The sequence below is a fragment of the Bos javanicus genome, chromosome 17 (assembly GCF_032452875.1).
Source record: "Bos javanicus breed banteng chromosome 17, ARS-OSU_banteng_1.0, whole genome shotgun sequence".
NCBI classification, from domain to species: Eukaryota; Metazoa; Chordata; class Mammalia; order Artiodactyla; family Bovidae; genus Bos; species Bos javanicus.
The window spans coordinates 48,561,108-48,586,829 of NC_083884.1; the positions used below are offsets into that span (position 1 = coordinate 48,561,108).

The window sequence follows — 25,722 nt, forward strand, 5'->3', positions numbered from 1 at the left end:
GGTTTCCAGAAGTGGGCTGCAGTGTTTGTATTCAAGGGCTATTAAAAGGTATTTAGGAATTTCCCTGGGGGTCCAGTGGTTAAGAATCTGCCTTGCAGTGCAGGGGACATGGGTTCAATCCTTAGTCAGGGGACTAAAATCCCACATGCTGCAGAGCAACTAAGCCCACACTGCAACTACTGAGCCCATGTGCTCCAGAGCCTGAGTCCCGCAGCTAAGATCCATCAAAGTCAAATACATGAATAATTTTTTATAAAGGTATTTAAGGAGAGGTTTAGCAAGAGAGGGAAACAAAACTCAACAGCTGGTAGCAAAAGAAGCATTTGTCCATTTAGAGATTTAAGGCTTCCAATTTCCCCTCTTTATCTATATTTCATCTGTGTGTGTGTGTGTGTGATTAATGATGAATGTGTGTCTATACATACCCCAGAAAGAGATGGGTCAGAGTCTTTCTAGACGCGTGGCTCTTGACAGTTCACTGGTTTGACTCACAAATACATCACTGGTTTACTTTGCTGTGTTCTTTGGTGATGAGGATGGAGTCAAGAGCTCCATCAGTCGGACCAGAGCTTCTTCTGCCACCCTCTTAGTCTCACATCCAAGGCCTCCACTGCCCTGAAGCTGGCCTGTTCCCATGTCCATGCCATTCTATGGGGAATGAAGGCAGCGACATTGATCCACAGACTTCATCACTTGCACAGGGTGAGGTTGCATGAGGTTTATGAATGACATGCCCAGAAGACCGGCTCTTGCTCTGTGTTTTTATAAGCATTGTTTGTACTTACTGATTCTCATTTATAACCAGAAAGTTGCCAAAGGATCTAGGTTGCCATCAGCATTTCTCCTCCGATTTCTCACTGTCAGTACAAATGCTGTTCTCTCTGGAATAGCTCTTTCTTGATAAATGGATGGAAGGACTGCACTGATAGGGCTAAGGGGGAAAAACAGCATGAGATGATGAAATGAGCAAGGACACCAGGGCCAGGGAAACCTTTGGGTCAGATCTCGTATCTACAGTTTAATGGCTGAGCAACACTTGGAAATGTATGTGATTCTTCATGGCCCTGAAGGCTTCCTCTTTCAGACAGTTCTCTCATCTGGAAAACTGAGTTTGAAGTCTGGTAGCATCGCTGATTCTCTCCCTCTTGTGATGTCCTCTCTTTTAGGGATTGCCAATCCAATGCTGGTGGCAAGACAATAGGGGGTGGTGGGACCCCATGAACCAGAGAGTGCTGGGGACAGAGGTGCATGGGAGTTGGCTTGTAAATCTAGCACGACTCATCCTCGCTCATCTCTTCTCAAGTCTGCATCCAGTGACTTTAGGTTGATAGCATAACATCAGGAGCATTTATGCCATGGAAATCACACGCTATAAATAAGGCTTGTCTTTATTTCACAGAGAGCCGGTTGTTACACTTACCAGCACACCACTGCCTGGGGACACTGTTTAGAAGACCACTGCCTAGAGGGGGTGTGACTCGGTGTTGGCAGCTTGTTAGTCTTCTAGGGACAGAGTTTTGATTCTGTTATTTTCTAGCTTACATAAATATTTTCAAGGCAAATAAACAATCTATGCCTCAGTTTCCTCATCTGTAAACTGGAGATAATAATCATTCTTCAGTTCAGTTCAGTTGCTCAGTTGTGTCCGACTCTTTGCGACCCCATGAATTGCAGCACGCCAGGCCTCCCTGTCCATCACCAACTCCCAGAATTCACCCAAACTCACGTCCATCGAGTCAGTGATGCCATCCAGCCATCTCATCCTCTGTCGTCCCCTCCTCCTCCTGCCCCCAATCCCTCCCAGTATCAGAGTCTTTTCCAATGAGTCAACTCTTTGCATGAGGTGGCCAAAGTACTGGAGTTTCAGCTTTAGCATCAGTCCTTCCAAAGAACACCTAGGGCTGATCTCCTTCAGAATGGACTGGTTGGATCTCCTTGCAGTCCAAGGGACTCTCAAGAGTCTTCTCCAACACCATATTTCAACAGCATCAATTCTTCGGCACTCAGCTTTCTTCACAGTACAACTCTCACATCCATACATGACCACTGGAAAAACCATAGTCTTGACTAGACAGACCTTTGTTGGCAAAGTAATGTCTCCACTTTTGAATATGCTATCTAGGTTGGTCATAACTTTAATCATTCTTACCCAGAGGCAGATCTACTGTGAAGCTAATGCAGCTTAAGCTTGATGGCCCCTCCCTTACCTGGGCTCTCTTCCAAGACCCAGCACAGATTAAATGATACAAATTAATTTATTTATAAAATTCTTTTTTTTATTTATTAAAAAAAGAAGTAGACCCACAGACATTAAAAAAAAAAAGTTTGTAGTTACCAAAGGTGAAAGTAGGGACAGGGATAAATTAGGAATAAACTAGGAATTTGGAATTAATGGCTCAGTGGTAAAGAATACACCTTCAATGCAGGAGTCACAGAAGACATGGGTTTGATCCCTGGGTTGGGAAGATCCCCTGCAGCAGGGCATTGCCGCCTACTCCAGTATTCTTGCCCGGAGAATTCCAAGGACAGAGGGGACTGGCGGGCTACAGTTTATGGGGTCGCAAAGAGTCGGACACAACTGAAGTGACTTGGCATGTATGCACGTAGGAATTTGGGATTAACAGATACACACTATTACATATAAGACAGATAAACAAGTCTGTAAGCATGGGAAACTATATTCAATATCTTGTATTAACCTATAATGGAAAAGAATCTGAAAAGGAATACATATGTGTGTATATATATATATGTACACACAACACATATATATAATATATAAAATAGAATCACTTTGCTGTAATCCTGAATCATTGTAAATAAACCATACTTCAAAAAATTTTTTTGAAAAGAAAGAAAAGAAATTTTGTATTCTTTTTGTTTTAATTTTTATGGAAGTATAGTTGATTTACTATCTTATATTAGTTTCAGGAATACAACAAAGCAATCCAGTTTTGTTTATATGTGTGTGTATTTGTATGTATATGTATATTCTTTTCAGATTCTTTTCCATAGTAGGTTATTATAAGATTTGAGTATAGCTCCCTGTGCTATACAATAAGTCCTTGTTGGTTATCTATTTTATATATAGTAGTGTGTATATCAAAAGTTCAATGGTGTTAGTCACTCAGTCATGTCCGACTCTTTGCGATCCTGTGGACTGAAGCGCTCCAGGCTCCTCTGTCCATGGGATTCTCCAGGCCAGAATACTGGAGTGGGTAGCCATTCCCTTCTCCAGGAGATCTTCCCAACCCAGGGATCAAACCTGGGTCTCCTGCATTGCAGGCAGATTCTTTACCATCTGAGCCACCAGGGAGGCCCAGTGTGTACATGTTAACCTCAAGTTCCTAATTGATCTGTTCCCCTCCTTTTTCCCTTTGGTAACCATAAGTATATAGAAATTTTGTATTCTTAATTTGCAACTCTTCAGCAATGGGGTCTCCCTTTCTGCTCCTCTGTTTATGTAGAAGATTATCATAAGACATAAGCGAATGTATGTAAGTTGGTTAATGCAGAGCCTGGAATGTCAGGGGACATTCAACTCTAAGGGATCCAGTATGTTATTTTCTTCTTTTGTGTGTCGTTTCTCAAGGACTCTCTATTCCTTATCAGTTCCTGGAAAGCAGGAACAAGCAGAGCTGCACGCAGTTCTCAGGACTGAGATCATGAGAAGGGCACCTGCTTGGATTCCTTTCAGTGACCCCCTTCAGTGACCCCCTTCATCGACCCCCTTCAGCAACCCCCTTCAGTGACCCCCTTCAGTGACCCCCTTCAGCAACCCCATTCAGCGCCTCCCTTCAGCGACCCCCTTCAGTGACCCCCTTCATAGACCCCCTTCAGCAACCCCCTTCAGCAACCCCCTTCAGCGACCCCCTTCAGTGACTCCCTTCAGTGACCCCCTTCAGTGACCCCCTTCAGTGACTTTTTACTTAAAGGTAATCTATTCAGTTATACCCCTCTTACTCAGGATGTGGAATGCTTTCTGGCCCTTTGAAGATTGTTATTTGCTTGGCTTTGTTTTTGCTCAATTTTTTTACTGCCTAAAGCTGCCATGTATGAAGATACATAAACATGCATTTCTGCAAATAAAGCACCCTTGTTTCACTCGAGACTTGGGTCCCCTGCGTCCTTCTCATCGACTCCAGTCCCCAGGTCCTGGTCTACAAAGACCGTGACACTGGAACGTATCAATGTTAGATCTTCTGGCTTCAGAAGTCTCAATGAAGAGTTGTAACCAGTGAGGCCAGGCTAAGGAACCGAGCTCTGAGGCAGACAGGGCAGTGGGGCAGAGCTGACGAGAAACCAAGGCACCGGACAGCATTTATATAAAGGGAAATCTGGAATTTCCGACACAGTGGGATGTGGTGAAGCAACGTGCTGAACACATTGGGGATGGAAAGCCAGAACAAAGATTCTGTGCTCCTGAGACATTATCCATGAGAGCTAAGAGAGCAGGCTCTCTTAGGCATGTGATACAACCAGAACAGGATCCACACTGATGGCGGTCCTGGGTTCTGAGAACAAAGAATTGGAAGGCACATATTGGTTCAAGGCCAGTTTCTTGGTTTCCACACATACTTTCTTGTTCTGGTTATCTGCACAACAGACCACAGTTCTGTGGGTTGACTGGGCACAGTGGAGTGGTTTTCATGACCTCATGTGGTTGCTATCAGTGGCTCCTGGGTGGACCCACCTGAAGGTTGAACCAGACCAACATCCAAGGTGGAGCACCCATGCATATAGCAACTGGTGCTGGTGGTTAGCTGGGAGCCCAGTGTTAGCTGTAGATGGGAGAGTCCACAGGTGGCCTTCCACCTGGCCTAGGCTTCCTAGGATATTGGCACATGACTTCTGAGGGGGAACATCTGAAGGGCAAGTATTTCAGGAACCATAGGTGGAGGGCTTCTCATGACCTGGCATCAGAAGTCACAGGTTACCACTTGTGTCACATCCTGTAAGTCCAGAGAGTCACTAAGACCAGTCCAAACTCAAGGAGAGGAATTGGATTCCACCTCTTCTGTGGGGTACAGTGAGGCCCCATGGGGAAGAGCATGTGAGCTGTGAGAAATTGTGGCCACCTTTGGGAATACAATGTACCACATTCCCTCGCATCCCTGAGTCTCAAAGTTCTCTACCCAGGAAAAAAAAAAAAAACAAATCAGTGTCATCACATCAACCTCCCAGGACTGCTGGGAAAAGCAGAAGGACCTAGTGGAATTCCCTAGGGCAAGCTTCTCAGTTTGCACTGAAGCCAAGCATGCACTGCAGCACAGGGAGTGTGCACAAGGATATTCGTTACCACATGGTTTTAAAAAGCAAAATGTAGAAACATGTGAATGTTTCTTAATTGAAAGAGTACCCCCCTCTGTACACAGTTGTACAATCTGTGACATAGGGCCTTGTGATGCTCAAAGGAATCATTTAGAAGTGCTCAAAATGACATTTCTTCTCTGAGGATGACTTTTCAGCCCAGGGGGCATTTGACAATGACTGGAGACAATATTATGGTCATAACTGGCATGTGGTTATTGGAGATCAGGGATGCTGCTAAACATGCTAGCATGCCCAAAACAGTCTTTGTAACAAGAAGTATCCATCCCCAGATGTTGCCAGTGCCAAGGCTGGCACAGGCCAAGAGCTCCTTGCATGGGTTGGTATGAAAGTTCTTTTCTATCAGAGTGCTGATTGGCAACTGTGAGAAAACAATGGTGACCCAGACCACATGGGGTAATTTCAAGAACAAAGAAAAGAGAACGTTCACTGAATGTGTTATTCCTTCTGACCCAGGAAAGAGGGAAAGTGAGAATGTAGCGTTGTGTAAAAATGTTCTGTTTTGAGTTAAAAATAACAGAGCTTCTTGGGAACTTAAATTTAGGGTTTTATTAATGGAAGAAAAATAGGATCTAATATAAATGATTCCAAAAATGTGAAAAATATCCCTGTTCAAGAAGAGGTTCATTGTGGTGACATGGAAGGGACCTCAGATGCTCCATCCAAATAGGGCTCTTGGAACCAAATAGGACCCTACAGGACCTTCCTGGGGGAAGACTCCACCACATCCCTGGCCTCTTTGTAGAAAAGTTTTAGTCTCCTAGTCTTTCCCCAATCTCCAAAGAACAAATTTAATCAGAGAAGTGAGAAAAATGTAGAAACCAAGGAAAGCAGTCAAGCAAGACAGAATAATAATGGTTTATCCATAAAGCAAGTCAATGACCTTTAGTTCCTTCTCAAGGGCTAGAGATAATATCTTGAGCCATTTCCTTGAACCATATCCTTACTAAAATCCCCACCAGGTGGAAAAAGTTGACTGTATGCTAACTACCAGCACATAGACTCCAGACCTGTTAGAGCCATAAAATTGATGAATGAAATTCCTGAAACACCACCCTGTTACCTAACGACCCAAGCAATGTTCACCCTCGTAACCTTCACCCCTCATGTTGTTTTAAAAACCTTTTCCTACAAGCTATCAAGATGATCAAACCAGTCCATTCTAAAGGAAATCAACCCTGAATATTCATTGGAAGGACTGATGCTGAAGCTGAAGCTCTAATACTTTGGCCACCTGATGTGAAGAACTGACTCATTGGAAAAGACCCTGATGCTGGGAAAGATTGAAGGTGGGAGGAGAAGGGGATGACAGAGGGTGAGATGGTTAGATAGCATCACCAAAGGACATGAATCTGAGCAAACTCCAGGAGATAGTGCAAGACAGGAAAGCCTGGCATGCTGCAGTCCATGGGGTTGCAAAGGGTCAGACTCTAATTATTGAATAAACAATAACAACACCAGGCACCTCCATCCACCTGAGTGTCAGCCTCAGGACCTGCGTATACTCCCTGCCTTGGCTCTTCCTCCTCCAGTGTGTTCATGTAGAACTTTTTGCTTGGCAGAAAAGTGTCTATTATACATTTATAGACACTGCTGAGGTAGACAAAGTTGTCTCCCAATAAATTAACCAGTGTCACAAGCTTGGGAAATTCTCTTCCCATTAATTAGCCCAGTGTTACATGTCCCTTGGAGAAGGAAATGGCAACCCACTCCAGTATTCTTGCCTGGAGAATCCTATAGACAGAGGAGCCTGGTGGGCTACAGTACATGGGGTCATGAAGAGTCAGACATGACTGAGTGACTGTCACTTCACTACATGTTCCTCAAGCCCATAGGACACGGCAACTCAGTTTCTCCTCTGAAACATGGGATAATAGCATTTACTAATAGATTTATCATGAAGATTAAATGGAATGATGCTTAACCCAGTGCCTGGCATACAGAAAGCATTCAATAAATATCAGTCACTGCTTTTCTTGTTACTGTTATTATTAATGGTACCATTTTTGTCCAAGATTAACACTAATCTCAGGTAGGTAATGCCTAACTTGAGAATTGGATACAAATACTCCTGCTGACTGTGTCTTTTTGCCAAATTTAAAGGGAAGGGGGATGGAATTTTAATATCCTTAGCTCTCACTCTTAAAAAAAAAAAAAAGAAAAACATCAGAAGAACATACGTTTCACCACAAATGTTGGTGATATTTAAATAAGATTTAAATTTGTACAGCATTTAAACAGAAAAGAAGCAAATGGCATTAAATTCACAAAAGTGCCAGATTGTACACACCCAGAGTCAGAAATATTAACCATTTTCCCGTCACGGAACAGTGCAGCTGGCTGGAAATGTATTATGAGAGGAAATGTTTTAATGGATCCTTCCTTCAAACCTTCAGCATTGTAAAGTGGTAGTTAATGAATTATTGGACATGTACAGTCATTTGTATTTAAACAAGAGGGAATGAATAGGTCTTGTCAGCTCACCTAGACTGTCTTATTTCTCTGGTTCAGCTCCTCAGGGAGGAGGAATTAATGCTAGAATTCAGTGGCCAAGGAGATGGAGGGAAAGATGGATATCGAGGTAGAAGGACCAGTTCTGCCCCATCAGCTCCTGTGAGAACACAGTTCAGCTCATCTGTCCTGAGCAGATGCCAAGGAAATGGTCAGGGGCCAGGTCTGCCCTTGGGAAACCAGACTGGTATCTTCCCAACTGACAGTTACCAAGTCTTAGATCAGATTCCCTGTAGCTGAGGCACTGTGTGTAGGAGACCCATTGATGAAACCCCCCCCAACCAAGAAATAAGGGAGTGAGGGGTGAGAGGGCAGAACAGGGCAAGGGAAGAGATGGGCCGGGATGGTATATTAGATTCCTGTGGCCACTGTAACAAATGACCACAGGCTTGGAGTCTTAAAACCACACCTTGGGACTTGCCTGTGGTCCAGCAGTTAAGACTCTGCCTTCCAATGCAGGGGGCATGGGTTTGATCATTGGAAAGACTGATGCTGAAGCTGAAACTCCAATACTTTGGCCACCTGATGCAAAGAACTGACTCATTGGAAAAGACCCTGATGCTGGGAAAGATTGAAGGCAGGAGGCAAAGGGGATGACAGAGGATGATATGGTTGAATGACATCATTGACTCGATGTACATGAGTTTGAGCAAGCTCCGGGAGTTGGTGATGGACAGGGAAGCCTGGCATGCTGCAGTTCATGGAGTTGCAAAGAATCGGACATGACTGAGCGACTGAACTGAACTGAACTGAAGGGAACTAAGATCTCAAATGCCTCACAGTGGAGCCAATAAATAAGTAAACAAATAAATAAAACTCTTAAAAAACAAAAAAGGACTCTAAAAAAACACAGCCTTCTCTCACAATCTTGGAGGCCAAAAGCCTGAAGTCATGCTCTCTCTGGGAGCCCCAGGGGAGAAGTTGCTCCAACTGCTTTGGCAGTGCAGCCGGCTTTCACTGGCTTGTGGCCACACCGCTGCTCCTCTCCACATGGGCTGCTGTTCTGTCCATGTCCAGCCTCCTCTGCCTCTCCCAGTTAAGGACTCTGGGATTGCATTCAGGGCCCATAATCCAGGATGCTCTCATCCCCAAATCCTGGGCTTAATTACTCCCTTTTTCCATAGAAGGTGACATTTACAGTTTCTAAGGATCAGGATCTGACATCTTTGGGAACCATTATTCAGCCTCCCATGCATAGGGTTCAGGAGACCCTGCTTCCCCACGCCAGCTCTGGAGTTTGAAATGTACTAGAGACATTGTCCTGAGGTGTGTTCGTACAGCCAGTGGTTGGCCACAGGCTGCCCAGGGGATAAGCAGGGGAGGGAAGACCCCACCCTCACCAGGCATCTCCCACCAGCCAGAGGAATTCTCCAAAATTCTCTCTCCCCCGCCTCCTTACTCCCCCCTCCTTTCCCGCCTCCCTCCCCTACTGTGTCACCAAAGAAGAACCAGGTGTGGTTGGCAAATACTTTAGTGATGCCTCCACGCCCAGAGCAAGGACGGGGGCTGGGTATGGAAAACCAGAAGGGCTATTTGCTTTTTTACTGATTCTTTATTCATAAACCTGATACAAGTTTACAAAATTTACTTTAAGTTACCACATAAATCTGCAATGAAAAATAAAGTCCAAAAAGAACCGAACACCAAAGTATGCCGCATGTGCACCTGTCAATGCTAGCCATCAGAATATTAAAGAATTCAATACTGTATTCCGGATTTAGCCTCGGGTTTAAGGAACTTGAACACTTTAAAGAATTCTGCCTTGTCACTTGCTATCTGAGCAACTGGCAATCGTAAGTTTAGACAAATGTAACCAACTGAACAAGAATGCCAGAAAATCTTCTTCTACTGTCCTCAACCAAAACAGAAAAAAAAAAAAAAGAAATTAAACATGATAATGCAGAAGTGCCAAGTCTCTCAGATGTGGTTTACAAAGTTAAAAACAGGTTTTTTTCTAGTTACTATCTTTTTTATTTTTTAATTGGAGGAAAATTGCTTTCCAATGTTGTGTTGGTTTCTGCTATACAATGATGCAAATCAGCCTTAAGTATACATATATCCCCTCCCTCTGGAGCCTCCCTCCCCTCCCCCCACCCCTCTAGGTCATCACAGAGCCCCAGGCTGGGCTCCCCGTGTCATACAGCAACTTCTCACCAGCTATCTGCTTTACACATGACCATGTATATGTGTCGATGCTACGTTCTCTGTTCATCCCACTCTTTCCTTCCCGTCCTGTGTCCACAAGCCCATTTTCTATATCTCTGTCTCCATTCCTTCCCTGCACAGGTTCATCGATATCATTTTTCTAAATCCCATATAAATGTATTAATATCTGTTTTTCTCTTTCTGACTTACTTCACTCTATATAACAGGCTCTACATTCATTCACCTCACTATAACTGACTCAAATTCATTCTTTTTTATGGCTGAGTGATATACCATTGTATATATGCACTACATCTCCTTTATCCATTCATCTGTTGATGGACATCTAGGTTGCTTCCATGTCCTGGCTGTTGTAAACAGTGCTGCAATGCACACCCAGGTGTGTGTTAATCGCTCAGTCGTGTCCAACTCTTTGTGACCCCATAGACTGCATAGCCTGCCAGGCTCCTCTGTCCATGGAATTTCCTAGGCAAGAATACTGGACTGGATAGCCATTCCCTTCTCCAGGGGATATTCCCAACCTAGGGATCGAACCTGGGTCTCCTGCATTGCAGGAAGGTTTTTTACTGTCTGAGCCACCAGGGAAGCTCGCACACTGGGGTACATGTCATCTAAAAACTGAGTGGTGAAGCATAAGAAACACTTTTGAACTTTGTAACTTGATTGCGCAGGAGGGAAAAATGCTGCTTCTGGATTTCTTTTTAAAAGTATTTAATAACTAGAGTTTACTCTTAAATCAAACTTACAAACCTCTTATCAAATGCAGATGCTGTCCTTATTCGTTGATGTAAACACACACACACACACACACACACACACCCCGTCTCTATCTCAGTGCTCAGCCCGGCTTACCTAGCACTCCTGTTCCAAGTCCCGAGCATCAGTTGCCTCCACTCATCTCTACTAAGAGTGACCTTCTAAGTGTCAAACCCTGCTCTCCCTCTGCTCTCCTTCCTTGTCCTTTGTATCAAAGTCTAAATCCCACTTTTCCTCATTGCTTCAGGGGGGAAACACTGAGTTTGTTTGTTTTTTTTAAAAAAAAAAAAAGAACAAAACACATAGACTTCATTTTTTGCGCTCACAGCTTTGGCTAACACACCAAGCATCTCTCATCCACAGGAGGATATAGGGCTTTTTGCCCACAGTGAGCTTCATGCATCTTTTCTTAGAGCCCCTGATTTGACAAAAGGGCCCATAAAATTAAAGTCATGAAACAGCTTCTTTTTCTTTTTCTTTTTCTTTTTTAATGCCTGTTTAAATTTTTATTTATTTATTTATTTTTGACTGTGCTTGGTCTTTGTTGCCACACGGGCTTTTCTCTAGTTGTGGCACATAGGCTCAGTAGTGAACTTTAAAGTTCGGTGCCTGAACTTTAGAGCACAGGCTCAATAGTTGTGGTACACAGGCTTAGTTGCTCCAATGCATATGGGATTTTCCTGGATCAGGGATCGAACTGTGTCTCCTGCATTGGCAGGCAGATCCTTAACCACTGGACCACCAGGGAAGTCCCAGCTTCTTTTTCTGAAAGCAAGTCTTCTCAGTATTTTCTTGCTCCCTCTGTCTCTCAGTCTCTCTGTTTCTCAGCTTACCTCTGGCAGTTCAGCCTCATTCAGAATTGAAAGGCTTAAAAGTGAAAAGCTAGGACTTCCCGGATGGTCCATAGTTAAGAATCCACCTTCCATTGCAAGGCACACAGGTTTGATCCCTGATCTGTGAAGATTCCACCTGCCTCAGGGCGACTAAGCCCAAGCCCCATGACAAAGATCCAGTGCAGCCAAAATAAAATTTAAAAATAAAATATTTACACTTATAAAAGCATCAAAAAGAATAAAATATTTAAAGAAAGAAAATGCCTAAGATTCAAGACTCGGCAGCCCTGAAGATGAAATGTCAGTGATCAGGACAAATGACAGTAAAACTACCTGGGCTGGTTCCATTCCACTTTCCAATCAGATTTCAGTACTCCCACTATTGGCGGACATTTAGGAGGACCACCCACTCCACTCAGAAATGGACCCGGGCCCACATTTCCCTCCAAGTCACTGACCATCCCCTGGATGCCAAGCTCCCCGTGAGCCTCCCTGGCCCCCTTGTTGCCTCACCGGGAAGATCAAGGAGCCATCATCAGCAATCCTTTCTAAGATGTTTGAACAACCTAGTCATTTCTGCATTTGCTTTCTTCATGCCCCTCCAAGTGCTGGAAGGAGGTTTACATCCTTTAAAAAAAAAAAAACAGACCACAACAGAGCATCCAGGCAAGAGTGATGCCTGTACCGAGGCAGGAGGCAGCTGGGAGGTGACTTGGGTTGAATCTGGTCTTTTCCACTTTCCAGCCATGCGTCCTTTGTGTGTGTGTGTGTGTGTGTGTGTGTGTGTGTGTGTGTCAGTCATGTCTGACTCTTTGTGACCCCATGGAGAAGCCCACCAGGCTCCTCTGTCCATGGAATTTCCCACGCAAGAATACTGGAATGGATTGACATTTCCTACTCCAGGGGATCTTATCAATCCAGGGATCGAACCTGCGTCTCTTGCATCTCCTGCATCTCCTGCATTAGCAGACAAATTCTTTACAACTAGCGCCACCTGGGAAGTGTCCTTAAGAAAAGGTACTTAATTCTTGGACCTGTGAAATGACAGTAATGGCCCCACCTCCTGGGTTCTTGTGACTGACTAGTAACTGGGACCATATGTGGGAGGTGGTCACCTGCTGGGCTGGGCACATATTAGGTTAGGTGCTCAGTAAACCAAGGGCTTCACTCCAGTTCATATCTTGCTCCAAGTTCAACCAGCCAAGCCCCAAGCAAGGAAGACACCCTCATGGCCTCTGGTTCTGTCCTCCTCTCCCTCTCAGTGTCCATCTCTTGTGGCTTCTGGGAAAAATGACCACAAATCTGATGACTTAAAACTATACATGTGAGACTTCCCTGGTGGTCCAGGGGTTAAGACTTCACCACTCAATGTAGGATATACAGGTTCGATCCCTGCTCAGGGAGTTGGGATGTCATATGCCTGGTGGCCAGAGGGGTAAAAAAGGAAGCAATATTGCAACAAATTCAGTAAAGATTTTTAAAATGGTCCACATCAAAAAATCTTGGGGAAAAAAGCCATGGAGAGGAACTTCCCTGGTGGTTCAGTGGTTAAGATTCTGCACTTCCACTGTAGGGGGTGTGGATTCAATCCCTGATTGGGGGACTAAGATCCCACAAGTCAAAAATAAATAAATAAAAGTTTCTTGAAAACCACACACGTGTATTCTCCCACACGTTCTGAGAGAAGAAACCCTTCATCAGCTTCACAAGGTGTCAGCAGGGCTGCACTCCCCCTGAACCCTGAAACTCTAGAGGAGAGAACAGTCCCTGACTCCCCAAGTTCCTCAAGATGCTTTCTTTGGGCTCCTTGACCCTTTCCTCCATCCACAAAACTGGCCATGTAGCATCTTGCTTTGGCGACACACAGCCTTCCTCCGCCCGAGGTTCTCAAATCTCCCTCTGCTTCTTTCCTATAAGGACACTCAGATTACATTTAGGGACCACCTGGATAATCTTGGACTACCTGCTCATCTCAAGACCCTTAACGTCATCAAACCCGTGAAGTCACTTTTGCCAAATAAACTAATGCACCAGTTCCAGAAGTTAGGATTTGGTATCGTTGAGGGCCATCATTCATCCTATCACACAACTCCAGAGCTTTGCCCCAAGTCTTGTTTAGGACGAGCATGGGCTCCCCTGCAGAGCTGGGACACAAAGATGAGGGGACAAGGTGCTTTGAACTTGGCTCTTCTCTCAAACGTGGGCAGAGAGGAGCCGTCCCATACACCAGCACGAGGTAAGAATGTGGATTCCAAAACCAGACCCCAGGGCTGATTCATGGCTGCTCCTGCCCAGCAGGGGACTGTGGTCAAACTCCTCTACTCTCAGTTTCCTCATCTGGAATATGAGACGGACTAACACCCGTCTCGGGGTTGTTCTGAGGATGAAATGATCTAACCTGTGCCTGGATGTGTTAACACGCAGTTTGTTCCTCCTTCAGACAAACCAGGAAGTCATCACTGGGCAAAGAGATGCGATGTGATGGGACGGGATGGGATGGGTGGTATATAACATGCAAGTAACTCTGCAGGTACGGCTCCATCACCTAAGAGCAATCTCCCAGAGGAGGTGCAGCATAAATTATCAGCAGAACACCTGCAGCCAGTGGGGATGACCTCAACTAGTCAAAGAGCTTGAAGGAGAGGTGGGTGGGGCCCATGGTATCTGTCATTGTAGCCTCTGCTGTATCAGAAAGCAAAAACCAGTATCCAGGAAATTCCATGGCAGCCCAGTGGTTGGGACTCTGCACTTTCACTGCCAAGTGCGCGGTTCGATCCCTGATCCGGAATTAAGATCCCACAAGCCATGTGGTGTGGCCAAAAAAAAAGCAGCGTCCACTTACTTCTCATGGTCGTGACCCCAAAAGAGCTATGGCACTTCAGTTTTCTCCTCTGCTTTCTCTTGCTGTTCCTGTGTTGTTGCTGTTCAGTCACTAAGTCATGTCTGACTCTTTGTGACTCCATTGACTGCAGCATGCTAGGCTTCCCTGTCCTTCACTATCTCCCTGAGTTTGCTCAAACTCATGTCCATTTAGTCAGTGATGCCATCCAACCAACTCATCCTCTGTTGCCCACTTCTCTTGCCCTCAATCTTTTCGAGCATCAGAGTCTTTTCCAGTTAGTCGGCTCTTCACATCAGGTGGCCAAAGTATTGGAGCTTCAGCTTCAGCATCAGTTCTTCCAATGAATATTCAGGGTTGATTTCCCTAAGGATTGACTGGTTTGATCTCCTTGCCGTCCAAGGGACTCTCAAGAGTCTTCTCCACTACCACTTTGCGGTGTGATAAAAACTCACTCATGGGTCCCCTACCACTCTCTCTCTTCTTCCAGGTTTCTGACAGATGTGACTACATCTTTGTCAATGGGAAGGAAATGAAGGGCAAGGTGGGCGTGGTGGTGAACTTCACCTTCCAGCACCTGAACACTCCTCTGGAGATGACGGTATGGGTGCCCCGGTTGCCCCTGCAGATCGAGATCTCGGACACTGAGCTCAACCAGATCAAGGGCTGGAGAGTCCCCATCGTCTCCAACAAGAGGTGGGTGTGCTGATCAGGCTCCACAGCAGAAACCCAGGTCAAGTATGCTTAGCCTAAAGGTGGAAATTTACAGGATAGCTAACTTCAGGCATGTCTCATTCCAGGGGTTCAGGGGTAGCCTAGGGGTGTGTGTCTATCCCCTTCTCAGCTCCAATTTGCTTTATATCAGCTTCATTCCCTATCAAGTTTTGCTCCTGAGGTTCCAAACTTCTAGTCTACCTTCTTTGTGACTCTGAAAAAAGTACATCCTCTCTTCCCCAATAATTCCTACTAGAGACTTGGAGTTAAGTGTTGTTCTTACTTGGGTTGTGTGTCCATGCCTGATCTAATCACTGTAGACGAGGAGGAGGAGAAGGGGGGTAGACAGAATACACTGATTGGCCAGCTAGGCTGGAGCCAGAGGAACTAAAGAAAGAAGGTCAACCCTGCCTAAACCAAGGGATCAATATCAGGAGAAGGGAGAATTGATCTGGGAGGACCCAAGCCATAGAGGTTCACTAGAGACCTGTCTGAACAGATGCTGCCTGACCTGGGCAGTCTCTTTGTGCCCCAGCCCAGAAACTCTGAGATTACTTTCCCTTGGGGAGATGAAGTCCAAAGCTTGTCATCTGTGTGCCTAGTGCATCACTCTGATGGTGTTTGATGGAATGACAAGTCTGCAATATCCACATGAGGCAAATAAGTGGGCATCAGATAAAAAGAGAATTTTGTTCAGAGAACTTTATCATCTCAGAGAGACCCATGCTCAAAGAATCACATACAAGTGACTTGTAGAAAGTGCAGAATTAGACAAGGAAATATTCCTGGAGTCTGGGTACTCAACAGAGAGGAGAAAATTGGTACTTATGTGAGGGATAGCTTTCACATTCTTACCCTTGGAAGTCCACCCCTTTGAGTTCTTGTGGCCCCTGGGAGAGGGCATGACTTCAGGAATGGAGGTTTGGGTTCCATGTGCAATTGGAAGATGGTTTCAGACACGATCTTTTTCTTAACCACAGGGGTTTCTAATGTTGAGTTGGAAGAATGGAATTCAGCATGGTTATTGATGCTCCTGAGGGCAGGCAGTTGCAGGGAGGGACTCATCAAAGAATTGGGGACTTCCCTCATGATCCAGTGATTAAGATGCCATGTTTCCAATGCAGGGGGTGCAGATTCAATCCCTGGTTGGGGAACTAAGATCCCACATGCTGTTTGGCTGAAAAAGGGGAAAAAGAAAGACCTGGCTGAGTCTCTTTATGGACAGTCCAGATGCTGTCACAACTTTTCAGCTACAGAACTATTTCAAGGAATCAACAGCTGGTTTGATGGCGATTGTGATGGTGCTGGGAAGGGCTGAGAGAGTGCATAAGGCATCAGATGATGAGGGAACAACTAACATCTGCTTCCTGGCCACCATCCTTGTTCTTTCAACATTTATCGTCACCAAACACCTTGAGTGAAACGCTCACTTTCCTTGTGTATTGGTTTATAGGGCTACACTGGTCATCCAGAGCCTTATTGTATTGACTACCGTGACATGATATAATGGCTTATCCCAAAACCAAGTGGCTTAAAGGAAAAACCTGTCATCTCACAGTTCTGCATCAAGAACCCAGGCAAAGCTTGGGTCTCAGGCTGCCATCCAGTTGTCAGTCAGAGCTGTGGTCTCATCATGAGGCTCGGTGGGGATGGACCTGCAACTGAGCTCATATGGTTGCTGGCCAGTCTTAGCTCCTCACAGGCTATTGAGCTGAGGGCCACAGTTCCTCACTGGCTGTTGGCCAGAGGCTGCTCAGTTTCTAGCTGTGGGATGTCCTCAGAGAGCTTCCCACAGCATGGCAGCTGGCTTCATCAGGGCAAGCAAGAGAGAAGAACCAAGGAAAGAGAGCCAAACAAGAAAGTATCTTAAAATCTGATTTTGAAAGTGGCATCCTGTAACTTCTGCTGTTACCATCAGTTCAGTTCAGTTCAGTCGTTCAGTCGTGTCCGACTCTTTGCGACCCCATGAATTGCAGCATGCCAGGCCTCCCTGTCCATCACCATCTCCCGGAGTTCACTCAGACTCACGTCCACCAAGTCAGTGATGCCATCCAGCCATCTCATCCTCTGTTGTCCCCTTCTCCTCTTGCCCCCAATCCCTCCCAGCATCAGAGTCTTTCCCAATGAGTCAACTCTTCGCATGAGGTGGCCAAAGTACTGGAGTTTCAGCTTTAGCATCAGTCCTTCCAAAGAAATCCCAGGGCTGATCTCCTTAAGAATGGACTGGTTGGACCTCCTTGCAGTCCAAGGGACTCTCAAGAGTCTTCTCCAACACCACAGTTCAAAAGCATCAATTCTTCAGCACTCAGCTTTCTTCACAGTCCACCTCTCACATCCACACATGACCACTGGAAAAACCATATCCTTGACTAGATGGACCTTTGTTGGCAAAGTAATGTCTCTGCTTTTCAATATGACCAACGGTCATAACTTTCCTTCCAAGGAATAAGCGTCTTTTAATTTCATGGCTGCAATCACCATCTGCAGTGATTTTGGAGCCCCAAAAAATAAAGTTTGACACTGTTTCCACTGTTCCCCCAACTATTTCCCATGAAGTCATGGGACCGGATGCCATGATCTTCATTTTCTGAATGTTGAGCTTTAAGCCAACTTTTTCACTCTCCTCTTTCACTTTCATCAAGAGGCTTTTTAGTTCCTCTTCACTTTCTGCCATAAGGGTGTGTCATCTGCATATCTGAGGTTATTGATATTTCTCACGGCAATCTTGATTCCAGCTGTGCTTCTTCCAGCCCAGCGTTTCTCATGATGTACTCTACATAGAAGTTAAATAAGCAGGGTGACAATATACAGCCTTGATGTACTCCTTTTCCTATTTGGAACCAGTCTGTTGTTCCATATCCAGTTCTAACTGTTGCTTCCTGACCTGCATACAAATTTCTCAAGAGGCAGGTCAAATAGTCTGGTATTCCCATCTCTTTCAGAATTTTCTTCAGTGTATTGTGATCCACACAGTCAAAGGCTTTGGCATAGTCAATAAAGCAGAAATAGATGTTTTTCTGGAACTCTCTTGCTTTTTCCATGATCCAGCGGATGTTGGCAATTTGATCTCTGGTTCCTCTGCCTTTTCTAAAACCAGCTTGAACATCTGGAAGTTCACGGTTCACCTATTGCTGAAGCCTGGCTTGGAGAATTTTGAGCATTACTTTACTAGCGTATGAGATGAGTGCAATTGTGCGGTAGTTTGAGCATTCTTTGGCATTGCCTTTCTTTGGGATTGGAATGAAAACTGACCTTTTCCAGTCCTGTGGCCACTGCTGAGTTTTCCAAATGTGCTGGCATATTGAGTGCAGCACTTTCACAGCATCATCTTTCAGAATTTGGAATAGCTCAACTGGAATTCTATCACCTCCACTAGCTTTGTTCGTAGTGATGCTTTCTAAGGCCCACTTGACTTCACACTCCAGGATGTCTGGCTCTAGGTGAGTGATCACATCATTGTGATTATCTGGGTCATGAAGATCTTTTTTGTACAGTTCTTCTGTGTATTCTTTCCACCTTTTCTTAGTATCTTCTGCTTCTGTAAGGTCCATACCATTTCTGTCCTTTATCGAGCCCATCTTTGCATGAAATGTTCCCTTGGTATCTCTAATTTTCTTGAAGAAATCTCCAGTCTTTCCCATTCTGTTGTTTTCCTCTATTTTTTTGCATTGATTGCTGAGGAAGGCTTTCTTATCTCTTCTTGCTATTCTTTGGAACTCTGCATTCAGATGTTTATATCTTTCCTTTTCTCCTTTGCTTTTTGCTTCTCTTCTTTTCACAGCTATTTGTAAGGCCTCCCCAGACAGCCATTTTGCTTTTTTGCATTTCTTTTCCATGGCATGGCCTTGATCCCTGTCTCCTGTACAATGTCATGAACCTCAGTCCATAGTTCATCAGGCACTCTATCTATCAGATCTAGTCCCTTAAATCTATTTCTCACTTCCACTATATGATAAAGGATCTGATTTAGGTCATACTTGAATAGTCTAGTGGTTTTCTCTACTTTCTTCAATTTAAGTCTGAATTTGGCAGTAAGGAGTTCATGGTCTGAGCCACAGTCAGCTCCTGGTCTTGTTTTTGTTGACTGTATAGAGCTTCTCCATCTTTGGCTGCAAAGAATATAATCAATCTGATTCCGGTGTTGACCCTCTGGTGATATCCATGTGTAGAGTCTTCTCTTGTGTTGTTGGAAGACGGTGTTTGCTATGACCAGTGTATTTTCTTGGCAAAACTCAATTAGTTATCTTACTTCAGAAGAAATTTATTAGGTCCAGCCCACACTCAAGGAGAAGGGGATTTCACAAAATGAATACTAGGAGGTGAGGGGGGTTTAGGGACAACTTAGACCTCTGCTGGCCACTCCAGTCCATTCTGACTGGTCAGTACTCGGGCCATGTTGTTGTTTAGTTGCTAAGTCGCATCCAACTCTTAGTGACCCATGGACTGTAGCCATGTGAGGCTCCTCTGTCCATGGGATTTCCCAGGCAAGAATACCAGAGTGTGCTGCCATTTCCTTCTCCAGGGGATCTTCCCCACCCAGGGATCTAATCTGTGTCTCCTGCATTGGCAGATGGGTTCTTTACAGCCAAGCCACTAGGGAGGCCTGTACTCAGGCCGTAAGTGTGGGTGGGTGCTCAGTCGCAACTCTTTGTGACCCCATGGACTGTAGCCCACAAGCCTCCTCTGTCCATGGGATTCTCCAGGCAAGAATACTGGAACAGGTTGCCATGCCCTCTTCCAAGGGATCTTACCGACCCAGAGATCAAACCCAAGTATCCTGCATTTCCTGCATTGCAGGCGAATTCTTTACTGCTGAGCCACTGGGGAAGCCCGTCCTCAGGCCATAGCAGTGGTCAAATATTCTGAGTATCACCCCTGCATGTCTGTCAAAGCCCACCCCCGGTTATGAACTCCATAACAGCAGGACTTACACCCACTCACCTTGGCAGCTCCTGCCATGTTTCACACCCAGCCCCCTCGTTGACCCAACAAATCAGCACCTGTTAAACTGAACCGCCCCTTTGACAGGCCAGCTCAGGACAGCGAGGAGGAGGATGAAGACGAGAAGAGGAACAGGGGCTGCACGCTCCAATACCAGCATGCCATGGTGCGGGTCTTGACTCAGTTTGTGGCGGAAGCGGCTGAGCCTGCGGGGCAGCTGGCCCACCTTCTCGGCTCCGATTGGCAGGTGGACATCACGGAGCTGGTAAATGACTTCATGCAGGTGGAGGAGCCCCGGATCGCTAAGCTGCAAGGGGGACAAGTCCTGATTGGCCAGGAACTAGGGATGACCACCATTCAGGTAAGACAGCTCAGATGAGAACTCTGTTATTTGTCTCTTTCACTAATATCCAGTCTTTAAATTGAAGTACAGTTGATTTACAATATTGTGTTAGTTTCAGGTGTGCAACAAAGTGATTCAGTTATACATACATATGTATCTATTCTTTTTGAGATTCTTTTCCCTTATAGATTATTATACGATGTTGAATACAGCTCCCTGTGCTGCACAGTAGGTCCCTGTTGTTTTTCAACTTTATATATAGTAGTGTGTAGTAGTAAGTACATAGGTATGTGTCATATTTCAGATTCCACATATGAATATCATGTTATTTGTCTCTCTCTATCTGGCTTAGTTCACTTAGTTTGATAATGTCTAGATTGTCCGTGTTGCTGCAAATGGCATTATTCCATTCTTTTCTATGGCTGAGTAGTATTCCATTGCATACATGTACCACATCTCCTTTATCCACTGATTTGTCAGTTGACAGTTAGGTTGTTTCCATGCCCTGGCTACTGCAAATAGTGCAGCAATGAACATAGAGGTGTATTTATTTTTTCAAATTAGAGTTTTCTCTAGATGTTTGCCCAGGAGTGCTATCCGTGGATCATGAGGTAACTATTTGACAATGCCCATTTTCAGAGTGAGTAGGTTGAAAGGAACTGTCAAGTAAATAACATGAATGGTATAATAATGTTACAAGTCTTTAAATTCCTCACATATTCCTTTCATTTGAGCAACACTGGCCTGACTTCTTGGGTTGAATCATGTCTGAAACTTCAAGACATTGCTTGTCTGTAAGACACAGTGGACATTACCATCTTGGGACAAAAGCTCTACAAATAGAGCCACTATATATATGATCCAGCAATTGTACTTCTGGGCATATATCTGGAAAAGACAAAAACTCTAATTCGAAAAGATACATGCATCCCAGTGTTCATAGCAGCACTATTTACATAGCCAAGATATGGAAGCAACCCAGGTGTCCATCAACAGAAGAATGGGTAAAGAAGATGTATATATATACACATACACACACATATATACTGGAATATTACTCAGACATTAAAAAGAATAAAATCATGCCAGTTGCAACAACAATTAGCATAGTAAATGGAGTAAGCCAGTCAGAGAAGGACAAATATCATATGATATTAAGTTCATTTGTACATCTAAAAAAATGATACAAATGAACTTATTTACAGAAGAGAAACAGCCTCACAGACATAGGAAACAAACTTATGGTTATTAAAGGGGAAAGGTAGATGGAGGAATAAATTAGGAATCTGAGGTTAAAATATGCACACTACATATATAAAATAGACAATCAGCAAAGACCTACTGTACAGCACAGGGACCTCTACTCAATACTCTGTAAGAACCTATGTGGGAAAAGAATCTGAAAAAGAATAGATATATGTGTATGTATAACTGAATCACTTTGTTGTACACCTGAAACTAACACAACATTGTAAATCAACTCTACCCCAATATAAAATAAAAATTTTTAATTTTTAAATTAAAAACAAAATTTGAAAAGCCCTCGAAATGAACTAACCTCATTAGAATTCGGGGCGTGGCCAGCAGCTTCTCGCTCTGTCGGTCTACCTCACTGACCCTTGTCACCTGAAAGCTTTGCATCCTGCCGTGATGCTCAGCTGCATTCACCAGGCCACAGCTCCCACACATTCCAGAAATGTGCGGAAGGAAGGAACACAGTAATTGTGACTCCACCAGTCTTGTGAGCACCTCCTGCTGGGAATGGATGGGGTAGACCAGTGTGCAGAATGGGAGTTTTGAAGCAAACCCTTTCACAAGACATGGTTCTCGAGGGCCACTCGGGTTTAGTCATTTTCCTCCTGTCTGAGACCAAATAATATTCCTCAGTGGCTGCCCCATTTGTAGGAGAGGCGATCATCCTTTTAAGCAACAAGTGAGGTTTCTAAAGTATTTGGGCATTGCAAAGACTTATAAGTGAAACTATATTGGATTGTGGAAAATTTAAATCACTCTGGGAAATGGGCTTGAATTTAAAAGAGATCATTTTTGAACCCATTATTAACAAATGACTTAATTAACCATGGGACTGCTCATTAAAATAGATTTATTGCAGCTGTCAGTTGGGGCATATATTATAAAATATTCAGACAGCCTATTGAAACAAAATGTTTTTATTTATATGATCAAGAAAATGTAATTTTGCTGTTAACCCTATATTTTTTGAGAATGTTTTATAACTTTCCTTTTAGATATTCTTATGAAACCACTTGCAAATGATATAATTTAATAAAGTACTTCTGCCACTGGAAAAAAATAGTGAAAATAAAAGAGATCATTTTATCAAGGAGGAAAATAGATTGCTTTGAATTGGGACCCAGGAGTCACATGTTCCAATGCTCTCTGAAAGCTGAGAAGGAGCCATCAGTGAGAAAATTAGGATGGGTATCAGATGAAAGACAATGACTGATTTGGAACCTAAATGTGAGGAGCACAATACGGAGTGGTGAGGAGTGTGATGAAGAGGCTGCTATTCCTCTCCAAAAGCTGCCAAAGGGCAAATGGGAGCCCAGCATGGAGAGATATTGCCAGTTTTCCAGAAAAGCTAGAAAGCTATCGTTAATATGAAATCCTCTATTTTTTAAGGATGGCCATTCATCCCATTTTAAAGTACTACATCAAACAAAACATACCTGCCCCATGGACAAGTGCTTGCAATCTTCACAGCAGACTTTTGCTCAAAAGATCTAAATTCCTTATTACTCAGCTATTAAAAAGAATGCATTTGAATCAGCTCTAATGAGGTGGATGAAACTGGAGCCTATTATACAGAGTGAAGTAAGTCAGAAAGAAAAACACCAATACAGTATATTAATGCATATATATGGAATTTAGAAAGAGGGTAACGATGACCCTATATGCGAGACAGCAAAAGAGACACAGATGTAAAGAACAGATTTTTGGACTCTGTGGGAGAGGGCGAGGGTGGGATGATTTGAGAGAATAGCACTGAAACATGTATATTACCATATGTGAAATAGATGGCCAGTCCAGGTTTGATGCATGAGACAGGATGCTCAGGGCTGGTGCACTGGGATGACCCTGAGGGATGGGATGGGAAGGGAGGTGGGAGGGAGGTTCAGGATGGGGAACACATGTACACCCGTGGCTGATTCATGTCTATGTATGGCACAAACCACTACAATATTGTAAAGTAATTAACCGCCAATTAAAATAAATAAATAAATTTTTTAAAAAAGATCTAAATTCCTGCAGTTGACCCACTCATCTGTCTCTCTCTCTCCCTCCCCCGCATGGAGCATCCTTTACACCAAAGTGGGGGCTTTCTGAAACCACAGAGAGCTATGTCATTTCTGCCTTTCAGATCCTGTCGCCTCTGTCAGATGCTATCTTGGCCGAGAAGACGGTCACCGTGCTGGACGAGAAGGTGACAATCACAGACCTTGGGGTCCAGCTGGTGACGGGACTGTCCCTCTCCCTGCAACTCAGCCCAGGGAGCAACAGAGCCATCTTCGCCACCGCGGTGGCTCAAGAACTTCTGCAAAGGCCTAAACAGGTGTGGGAGTGGGAACGGCACACCATGGGGAGGGGTCACCTATCAGGGAGGTCACGTGACTCGGAGGGTCACACACCAGGGAGAAGCCCTATGTGTCTCGGAGCCACATGGCGGGCTTGGGTCACACACCAGTGGGTTTATTCATTGAGTGGGGTCCTGCCCTGAGCAGGTCACACACACACATCAAGTGAGATCACACACCAGCTGAGGTCACGCAGCAGGTGAGGTTGCCCATCTGGTGGAGTCACCAGTTTGGGGGGGGAGTCCCACAAAAAGAGTGGGCTTGCACATTGGGTGTTTCTCAGTTGTTGTTATTTTTTTTTTAAATTTTATTGGACTATAGTTGATTTGCAATGTTGTGTTAGTTTCAGGTGTACAGAAGAGTCGATCAGCTATACATATACATATACCTACTCTTTTCTTTAGTTTAGATTCTTTCCCCATATAGGTCACTACAGAGTGCTGAGTAGGGCTCCTTGTGCTGTACAATAGGTCCTTGTTAGTCTTGAAAAGGGTTTGTGAAGGAGTGACTGCTCAGCCTCAGGCTTCCTACCCCCTAAATGGAGATGCTGAACAACAAGGTTGCCATGCGTGATGGATTCTAGGCAGAATCCAGGGGCTCAATGCAGGCTCTACATCCCACTGGACATCGCATTTGCTGTTTCTCCACATCATGATGGTCCTGGCTCTTCACCCCACCGACCTCCCCGAGCAGTGGGGTGAAGGCAAGGGCAGGAACAGACCCTAAGGAGGTGTCCAAACTCCTGTAAAGTCCCTGCCCCTCTATGATGGGGCCACAGGTCTGGGGGGTCAGAAGGAGAATGGAGGAGTTGCTTCCACATTTATTGTTTAGCTCCGACCAGAAGTAACAAACTGCTGGTTACGTTGTACGTGGAGTTCTTTCTCTTTACTGGAAAACAGCATGTGCTAATAGAATGGGTGTGTGTGCTGGGTGTGTTTTCTGTGTGTTGTGCACATGTTGTGTGTATTGTGCAGCGCATGTTTGTGTGTTGATGCCACAGTTTCCAAACAAACAGGGCACTTGAAAATGTTATCTGATCTCCTCCCTCATCAGAGGTGGAGAAACATTATTTCTTAGAGAGAACCTGGATTGTGAGTCTCAGGAGCCTTGTTTACCAAACACCCAAGGATGATGGTCTCAGGCTGCTGATTCTCTGTGCCCCATGAGACAGACCGTCCTCCCGAGGGGATGCTGGAAGGCCTCCAGTCCTTGTGGGGAGTTTTCAGGCAATTTGCCTTGTCAATCAAGAGCCCTTTTCCCAGCAGCTCTATGCTCAGCAGGTGCGTTACGACTTGAGCCCCCTTGTGCACCCACTGAGGCTGTGACTACGTTCGGGCAGGGAGGTGGGCTAAGCCAGACCTTCCCCTGGAAGGACAGAGTCAGTCTTGCAGTTTCCCCAGCCCATATCCATCACTGAATGCTCCTCCATCAGGCGTTAGCTAATTGCTTGCCCTTTCACTCTGGTCTCTGTGTGCAAGGCTTTGGACTACAAAGCACTCGAAAGTGGGTGAGCTCAGAAACAGATATGAATTCTTGCCAAAGGTAAACCTCCCTCTTCTCAGGGCACAATGCCAGCCAGGACACAAATTCCAGGTAGCAAAGGAGAAATAACCTGAGGCTTCTTCCTGTCTTCCTGGGGCGATCCAATCAGATGACGGCCAGTGAGGAGTTAAGGAAGCGATAAGACACAGT

The 25,722-nt window shown here is 44.8% G+C and overlaps 1 protein-coding gene across 2 annotated transcripts in view; it reads left to right on the forward strand.

The window, feature by feature from the left end:
* The window catches only part of TMEM132D (transmembrane protein 132D), an 889,902-nt gene that overhangs the window by 858,647 nt on the left and 5,533 nt on the right, over positions 1-25,722 (forward strand). For both annotated transcript variants that reach the window (XM_061384523.1, XM_061384524.1), the window contains exons 6-8: positions 14,927-15,132; positions 20,179-20,452; positions 23,817-24,008. In XM_061384523.1, coding sequence (XP_061240507.1) covers positions 14,927-15,132; positions 20,179-20,452; positions 23,817-24,008 — 672 coding nt within the window. The remainder of the gene's footprint in view (positions 1-14,926; positions 15,133-20,178; positions 20,453-23,816; positions 24,009-25,722) is intronic.